General features: G+C 46.5%; 1 protein-coding gene across 7 annotated transcripts in view; it reads right to left on the bottom strand.

Annotated features, from left to right (window-relative positions):
* Positions 1–3955: 3955 nt before the first annotated feature.
* Positions 3956–9488, bottom strand: part of Epb41l1 (erythrocyte membrane protein band 4.1 like 1) — a 148481-nt gene continuing 142948 nt past the window's right edge. For all 7 annotated transcript variants that reach the window (XM_045157503.1, XM_045157502.1, XM_045157505.1 and 4 more), the window contains one exon: positions 3956–7370. In XM_045157503.1, coding sequence (XP_045013438.1) covers positions 7362–7370 — 9 coding nt within the window. In that variant the 3' untranslated portion in view covers positions 3956–7361. The remainder of the gene's footprint in view (positions 7371–9488) is intronic.

Raw genomic sequence — 9488 nt, 5'->3', positions numbered from 1 at the left:
TCTCCTCAGCCCTCTCTACCCTAATCTTGTATTGCCTACCTATCTAAATTTTGCCTATACTGATCTTCGTCTTTTTTGTTTTTTCAAATTTTTATTTATTTATTTGAGAGCGACAGACACAGAGAGAAAGACAGATAGAGGGAGAGAGAGAGAGAGAGAGAATGGACGCGCCAGGGCTTCCAGCCTCTGCAAACGAACTCCAGATGCATGCGCCCCCCTGTGCATCTGGCTAACGTGGGACCTGGGGAACCGAGCCTCGAACCAGGGTCCTTCGGCTTCACAGGCAAGCGCTTAACCGCTAAGCCATCTCTCCAGCCCTATACTGATCTTCTTGAAGGACATGATTACTGAACTGAAGAGGAACCAGAAATTCCTCTTTAAGTGGGTTAACCAAAACCACGTTGAATCTAAGATGGTTGCCAGAGTGACAGTCAACCTTCAACTTCAATGATTCATTTGCATTTTAAGTGACACTGGCCTAGGGAGATGTCTCATTTGTTAAAGATGGTTTGCATTTTAAGTGACCCGCCTCCAGCACTATGAGAGTTGTTAACTGTCAACTAGAAAGAACCATAAAAACAGTAAAAAAGAGGTGATACCCATATCCTCAGACAATCTCTGCCATTCCCCGAAAGGATATGAATATTCCTTCCTTTTTCTGGCCTTCTCTTGTCCCCAGTTTCTTTTACATTATATCTAGCTCCCTGACCCCCAACTGGTTGGGAAGTTGATTTGTGAGTTTATACGCCACTTCTGTCCTTAGCCCCAAATAAAAAAGTCTCTCCCCCCACCTTTTTTTTTTTTTTTTTTTTTTTTTTTTTTTTGCTAAACTGGTTCCACAATTTTGAGAACAAAGTGACCCAAATTGGGATAAAATATTGGTAGCAGATTATTATAATTCCAGATATACAGAAGAGAAAATGGAGCAGAAGTTCACAGAGGAGCTACAAAGCCAGAAAGTGGCAGAATTAGGATACAAAACATGGTGTAACTGGGGTTCCTGACCCTGTGCTACTGAGCCTTCATTTGCCTATCACACTTCCTCAGTGACAGCTGGACACATCAACTTGCCTTGGTCTTGATTCGTCTCTGAAGAGGTCGCAAACTAGGCTGGATACTGCAGCCACAGTTAATCCCAGCGGGCCGCTGCAGGGTTAACCAAAGGCAACTTCCACCATCGTGCTCATCAGTCTCAACCTGTCCTGTCAGTTCTGTTTCCCACATGAAGACACTTGCCTCCCCACCCGAGTCTTAGGTGCTGGGCTCTGTGGTCTTGTCTCAGAGCGAGCACCCTGTTCCAAGTGGGCCCTTTTCAGAGACAGGGGGCATGTAACACTGGACATGAGGAGTTGTAGGTGATGGGCCTGGACATCTAACCTGTGGCTTGCATGCTCATCCAAATTTCAATTTCTCAACCTTGTCACCACTGATATTTGGGACCAGATAACTTTTTTTTTTTTTTTTAATTACAGACAGCTGTCCTGCACATGGTAAGATGTTTAGCACTAGCGTTAGGTTCCAACCTCTAGAGACCAGGAGCACCCACTAGTTAGGACAACAAAAAGTCTCGCATAGCTCCATTCTCCTCTCCAACCCTCGCTGAGAAAAACAGATCTGGAGGAGACAGATTCGGATGACTTATGGAAAAAGAGTGGCTGGCCTTGAGGTACCAGGTGGTGCAGTATCCCGAGCTGAGCGGACTCCTGATGTTTGTAGCCAGGATCCCAGAAGTGACAGTTACAGGGAAATTTCCGAGGGGGGTTCACAAAGGTCCTAGCAGTGATTGCCTTTTCCAATGGGGAGGAATCTGGAGAAGGCTGAGGAATTACTTTTCACTGCATACACTTTGTATCATTTGGTGAATTACTGTTGCTAAGAAATGACATAGTACTTAGTATTTAAACTATAGGGAACTTGTCAGGATGTATGTTTTTACAGAATGGTATGTATATGATGATAACTCTGAAAAAAAAATACATATACATGGGAAAAAAAAAGTTGATTGTAAGATTTGGAGCATTACAGAAAAGTGGCCTGGGGTGAGGGGTTTGATAAAATAAAATGGATACTGTAGTATATATACTTCAAGTGACCCAAGAAATTAATTTAGATTTTACATGGATTCTGGTTTTTAATATTTACTGTTTTCTTGCAGTGCAAGAGACCAAGCCCAGGGCTCTGTATATGTTACGCCAAGTGCCATGTGACTCAGTTACACCATCAGCCCTTTCCATTTATTTTTGTGAAAACCCCTTTGTTTGGCAAATGGCATTAGTTTTTCATTCTTAGACTTACTTATTTTGTTTTTGCAGAACCTGTAGGATTGAATCCAGGGTCTCATGCACGCCAGGCAAGCTATATTCCAAGCCCTGTAGTTGCTTTCTAAGATGTTTTCAAAGCAGGTCATCTTAAGGAGAGATAAATCAGTAATGACACAGGCGTGTGCAGTGATATGGCAATAAATGTGAAGGTTGAGGGCAAAGGCCGAAGACAGGGCTGATGCAGACACTATTGATAAGGCACTCATGCAGAGGATCTGTAAGAAGAGCGTCCGACTCAAGTGTTTCTTTTAAAAATTATTATTATTTTAAAGTAGGGTTTCACTCTAGCCCAGGCTGACCTGGAATTCACTATGTAGTCTCAGGGTGGCCTTGAACTCACGACAATCCTCATACTTCTGCCTCCCTAGTGCTGGGATTAAAGGTGCGCACCACCACACCGGCCCATTAACTTTCTTTTTCTTCTGGTTTTTCAAGGTAGGTTCTCACTGTAGCTCAGGCTGACCTGGAATTCACTATATAGTCTCAGGATGGCCTCAAACTCATGGCAGTCCCCCTACCGCTGCCTCCAGAGTGCTGGGATTAAAGGCGTGCGCCACCACACCTGGCTTTCAAGTGTTCTTTGAGGAAGAGGAGAGACCATGCTATTGCTCCATAGACATTTCCCTTCAGGTCTTGGAACCTATACTGTGCCCTCTGCCTGTAATGTTCTCACTCAAGTTCTTTAACTTACTTGATTTCTCTTTCCAGGTCAAAAATGACCTCTTCAGGAAGGTCCTTACTGACCACATGTTGGTGTTACATTGTCCTTTGTGGTGCTGGGGATCAAATCTAGGGACTTGCTGTGCTAAGCTCACACTCTTCCACTGAGCTACATCCTCAGTTCTGGCCACCTTGTTAAAGTGATCTCTTTCGATGACCCTCCACCTCCCACCTCAGTGTTTTCCTTCCTAGTGCTAATCACTCTGTCCAGTTACCTGTTTTGTTGTCTGTTTCCCCCACTGGCCTATGAGCTCCTGGCCAGCAAGGACTTGGCCCTCTGTGCCATTGTACCTGCACAGTCTAAGCCAAGTCCCAGGCCACTCTGAGACCACCAGATATCCGTTGAGTAATCAGAAAAATAAAGAAAAGTCTTAGTGGGTAAGGCACTTGCCTGAAAAGCCAAAGAACCCAGGTTCGATTCCCCAGGACCCACATAAAGCCACATGCACAAGGTAGTGCATGCATCTGGAGTTTGTTTGCAGTGGCTAGAGAGCCTGGCACACCCATTCATTCTCATTATCTCTCTCTCTCTCTCTCTCTCTCTCTCTCTCTCTGTCTCTCTCTCTCGCTAAGAAAGAGTAAAAGAAAATATAAAAATAGGGTCTGGAGAGATGATTAACAGTTAAGGCACTTGCCTGCAAAGCCTAAGGACCCAAGTTCAATTTCCCAGATTCCACATAACTCAGATGCACATGGTGTCACATGTGTCGTTTGCAGTGACTAGGGACCCTGGCATGCTCATTCTCTCTCTCTCTCTCTCTGTCTAATAAATAAATAAAATAAAAACCAAACATATTTTAAAATTGTTCTATGTTGGGATGTCTCCACTCCAGTTTTATAACAACTTGCACCAGCAGCCAAGGGCGGAGAAGGGGACAGAGGAGGGAGATAAGGGAGGCCGAAGAAGTCTGTGGTTTAGCATCAAACACATTTATTTCACTTTTATTGAGTATACAAGAACAGAGAGCACACGCATACAGCACGGAGCACTGAGGTGGGGGAGTGTGGGGACGACAGGAGAGAGGGTGAGTGAAAAGGAACAGAACAGCATTGCCGTTGGTAGGTAAGGTGCTTTTGAAAAAAGGAAAAAAAAAAACTATTCAGAGTGATGTTGATCATGCAACTTCAGGCCAGTCTTGGAATGTGCTTGCAGGATTCAAAAATTGAAACAGGTCCTGGCACCTCCTGTACCCTTAGATGGAAAAGATCCAGAGAAAGCAAAACAAGGAAAAACAAAGGTCTAGAAGATGCAGAGTGGGGAAAACCCTTGGAGAGCAATGAGTGTGCCCTGTTTACTTAGCAAGTAGGGAAACAGAGGCTCAAGGTGGGATGAGAATAGACTGATGGATGCCATGTAGTGAGTTATGAGATGAGCCAGGAAGGACGGTGGCCCAGAACCCTGACTGCTCTCAGAGACCTTTCCCACTCTGTGACCTGGCCCCTCCTGGATACTGAAAGAGAAGAGGCACGGAGAGGATGAAACATGTAAAACAGCCAAAAAAAAAGGAAAAGTAGGTTGAAGACGGACAAGACAAACGTCTCTATTCTCTATGGAGAGGACGATGGGGGAGGAAACCATGCCCTAGATTTTAGCTTTGCGGGTCCCCTCCTCCCTGTGTGTGTGGGGTGGGGGGAACTACCTGCTTCTCCAGGAAGGAAGGTCAGAGTATCCATAGGGTGAGGCTCGCCCAGACTGTGGTTAAGCTGGGTCACTTCTTCCCTGTCCTGAAGACCACACTCAGGGCCCGTAGGCAGGTGCAATCCACAGACCTAAGATATCCACCCCCCCCCCCCGCACCACCATCACAAGTGTGTCCAGTGTGCTCAGGCTGCCTGGTTCCTGCAAAGGTTGCTGGGAAGGCTCGGCTGAATTCTGAGAGGCCCAGAGGGGGTGGAGCCACACCCACTCCTGTCTCCAAAGCAGTGGGAGCTCACAAGTTACAAAGGGCAGGAAGAGGATTCTGTGGCTTCTCCATCAAGACTGTACAAAGAACCTGGAGCAAGGAGAAAAAAATGTGCCGCCACACTCAGGGGGACTGGCGTGGGCTCACCAGCCTGCGCCAAGGGGGCTCTGCCCTCTGAGAACCTCTCTCTACTTCCCAGCTGCCACAGAGCTGAAGGCCATTCTAGTTTCTTGCCCTGCTTCAAGCCAGCACCTGGTAAGTACATAAAGTATTTAACCTAAGGGTAAATGACAAGCACATCAAGGGGTTCGTCTAACCCGGGCCCTCTGGGAGACATCCTGAACAATGTCGAACAGGTTGCGGGGACTGGGGAGGCGTTCTGGGATTCCTCTCCCTATGGTTTTCTTCCACCTCAGAACAGTGCCTGGCACAAGTGGCTAACTCAATAAATAGCCGTTGGTTGAATTTATCAGCTGCCTTGGAAGCAGGACTTGGGGGTGAAATGGGACTGAGAAATTCAAATGCTGGGTGCTCAGGGAAGCCGCCCGTGACAGGCAAGTCAAAGGAAGCCCACAGGTGTCAGAGTGCAATGGCAAGCTCATTGTAACAGGGCTTTTCTCCAAGGGCTCCTGTGGTTGCAAGGCCGTTTCTGGGACTCTGAGGACATAGCCGGCTCAGAGCCCCCTTGGTGACTGATAGAGAGGTCTCCCCAGCAAGGTTCAATGCAGAAACGGAGCCCATGGGCAACTGTGCCTTTCACCTTCTGCTGTCCTGGGGTAGGCGAGGCCTTTGAACTTTGAACTGCCCTGTGTTCAGTCTCTTTATCATGGCTATACTGGCCCAGGAAGAACAAATGATTCACAAGATGGAAGGGGAGGAGGGAAGACTGGCTGGGCCTTTCAGAGAGGCTGGCTAAAGCCTTTGCTTTCTATCACTACTCACAAGGTGCAGAGCAGAGCGAGACACGGCGGGAAACGAAATGAAACGAAACGAAGAAAGAGGACTGAAGGCCAAGGCAAGCCCCCTCGAGGTAGGAGCACTGACCTAGGGGGACCCCAGCAGCAGGGTCCTGACTCCAGTCTGTATGTGAGCACAGACCAGGCCCTGATGGCCACTGCTGGGGGAGAAGGCATCTCAGACCGGCATGTTCAGAATTATATCTCTGCTTTGTTTCCTTCTTGCCGAACCCCCACCTCTCCACAGAGGACCCGCCACTCTCCCCACCAATCACCCAGTTACAAACACCACACACAGTTTCACTATACTGAACCTCTGACAGCCCTACTGGGAGCCAGCCACACCCAGAGTCTACAGTGTCCTCGGCTGGGCCAGTTCAGCAAGATCTAGGAACCTTGGGATACATCGATCACAGTCAGATAATTATAACTTTTAAAATGTCAGCTGCATACTTACCGGCACTGTTTATTTTAATATTTGTTTCCCGTTATATGTAATATACATAACTTAAAAGCACAGCTTGTACAAATCTGCTACGAGCTGCTCCTTTGTTATGAGAAACCAGAAACACACAATGTCTACTTTCCTTCCCTTGACTTCGCTTTTTCTGCTGTTTGCTTTCCTGTCTTCTTTTTCTCGTTTCCAGTGACAGTCATCTGCGGTGGCCCTTAGCAGGACCAGGACACGGAGCGGGAGGGGCACGGGACGGGGAGGAAGGAGCTGAGACGGAAAATGGCAACAAGACATGTGGGAGCTGAGGGGGGCAGGGAGGTGGAAAGACAGAAAGTGGATTTTGCAGCCCAGTGTCAAGACCCAAAAAATAATCCAGTGTGCCTCCTCTTCTTCCTCATCCTCCTGTCCAACTGGGAGACTTTCTTTCTTGAAAAATGGTTGACTGTGCGTGTCTTGCTGCTGCGACTTCTCTTGTTTGGCTGCGTGATGGGTTTCCTCTGCATTCGAGTGGGCAACGGATGCTGGAAAAGAGCCAACCGGACGCGGATCCAGTATCTAGACTGGGCACAACCGGGATTTGGTGGGATTTCTACAATCATCTCGCTCTGCTTTTGTGGTTCAGCGGGAGAAAGGGAAGGGGCTAGGGGTGCAAGGGATTCTGGCTGCTGTATTTTTTTTTTTCCTAAAAAAAAAAAAAAAAAAAAATCCCACCAATTTTTCAATTGGTCTGCAAAGGAAATGTAGGTTGCTGCAGATGTTGGTTGTGGCTGTTGGCTGACTCCTCCGCCAGCCCCAGCAGCAGTGCAAGGACGCGGTGTTTCCTGTATATATATCTATATCTATATATATCTATATATATATGCTTTTCCTTTCCCAGTCTCTCATCAGTGACAGTACGTCGCAGCTGGGATGTTGGCATTGTGTCGGAGAATCCAGAATGAAGGCCCCTTCTTAATGATTCTCTGGCTTGGGTTGGACCAGACATGCCAGCACTTCTTCACAGAGGTCAGGATTCCTAGGGGGTCAGAGGAGGGGGAGGGGGCACAAAGGAAAGAGAATAAGGAAAATCAGTCACTTTTGTCCCTCACCTTTTAGACACATACACACCAAGCAGTTGTCTGCTATCCCTTTGCCACAGGCCCTTTGTTGGGACTCAGATATATGGAGTTACTCGTCCAAGGCTGCCCAGCTTATGTGCGGCAATGAACTGACCCACGTCTGCCCCACTCCATAGTCCACTTGCCTGTTTATTTCCAAGGAGCTGGAGTCTTTTACTTTGGCCTGAAAAATATATTAAACTGAGTAGCTATGGTCATAATCGCTGTACGTTTTCTACCCGGTTTTGCCCATTCTCTGCAGTGTCTCACCAGGACTACAGATGTTCTGGCTTCGTTTGCTTTCCCTTCCTTTTTTTTTTTTTTTGTTCTCCATGAGCCTGCTGTGGCCTGGGGCCAGCAGTGTTTAAATAAAGGAACCATGGCCTGCATTCCAACTCTAGGTTGACTACAGAACTTGAGAATTTAAGAGTGCGGACTCTGGAGTCAAACTTCTTGAGTTCAATTCCCACTCCCCCTGTGACTCTCTGTGATTATGGGTAATTTTCTCAACATCTCTAAGCCTCAGTTGCTTCCTCTTTAAAATGGGTCCTGCCTCATTCAGGTATAGAGAAGAGTCACGGAGAGGGCTGCCATACAGTAAGTGCTGAATAAATGTCAGGTATTACCGTTACTATTGTTGTTGCTATTAATTTAACCATAGCTCTTGCCCTGAATTTTTTAAAACATTTTAAAAGATATTTTATTTATTTGAGGGAAAGAGAGGGGGAGAGAGAATAAGAGAGAGAGAATAAGTGAACCAGGGCCTCTGGCCACTACAAACAAGCTCCAGACACATGTACCACCTTGTGCATCTGGCTTTACATGGGTACTGGGGAATTGAACCTGGGTCCTTTGGCTTTGCTGGCAAGTGCCTTAACCACTAAGCCATCTCTCCAGCCCTTTAAAAAAATTTTTTTTTAAATTTTACCTGTCATTGCTATTTCAGTTCTCCTAACACTGTGCATGGAACATGTCAATTACTCCAAACCATTTGTTTATTTATTTGGAAATATTTTTTCTTTATTAACTTTAGAGAGAAAGAAAGTGTGTGTGTGCGCCAGGGCGTGTTGCTGCTATAAACAAACTCCAGACCCTTGCACCACTTTGTGCACCTGGCTTTATGTGGATACTGGGGAATCAAACCCCAAGCAGACAGGCTTTGCAAGCAAGTGCCTTTAACCGCTGAGCCATCTCCCCAGCCCCTCAAAACCATTTAGTACACAGAACAGCATTTGTGCCTTTTGCCACTCACACCAGGCCAAGTGCTAATGAAGATTAAAAGGGGGTCCTTCTTGGTTTATTTGATGAGAAAACTAAAGCCTAGAAGGTTCAGTGGTTTAGCAAGCTGAGGGTAGGATAGAACCCAAGGTTTCTGTTTCGGAAGAGGTCAGTTTTCCTCCATACAGGGGAATGTTTGAAGGTTAAAAAAAAAATCTATGGGCTGGAGTGATGGCTTAGCGGTTAAGCGCTTGCCTATGAAGCCTAAGGACCCTGGTTTGAGGCTTGATTCCCCAGGGCCAACATTAGCCAGATGCAGAAGGGGGCGCACACATCTGGAGTTCGTTTGCAGTGGCTGGAAGCCCTGGTGCGCCCATCCTCTCTCTCTCTCTCTCTCTCTCTCTCTCTCTCTGCCTCTTTCCCTCTCTGTCACTCTCAAATAAATAAATAAAAATGAACAAAAAAAATTAAAAAAAAAACCCTAAGCAATGAGGTGAGTGCTGTCCTGTGTTGACAATGTTTGGGAGACAGATCTTCTCTGAAGAAGGTGGGCCTAGAGACATCTAAACAATACTATGTATTATAATTTATTCTTCTTTATGGCAGTAGTGTCCCCATAAGCAACAGTCGCTAGCCTACTCTTGAGTTGATGGTGATGACAGTTGTTATTGATTTCTATTGAATATTTACTGTGTGCCAGGCAGTAGGCCAGCTACTGTCTCTGTCACCCCGTGTGATGTAGAGACTACAGAAAGTCAGTGTGGAAAGGAGGAGGTTAAGACCACAGGATGGCTTTGGAGTCTAACAGGTTAGGTTTC

This window comes from Jaculus jaculus, chromosome 8 (genome assembly GCF_020740685.1).
Source record: "Jaculus jaculus isolate mJacJac1 chromosome 8, mJacJac1.mat.Y.cur, whole genome shotgun sequence".
NCBI lineage: Eukaryota > Metazoa > Chordata > Mammalia > Rodentia > Dipodidae > Jaculus > Jaculus jaculus.
The sequence above is the reverse complement of the archived record's forward strand: the minus strand, read 5'-3'. Positions and strand labels throughout refer to the sequence as shown.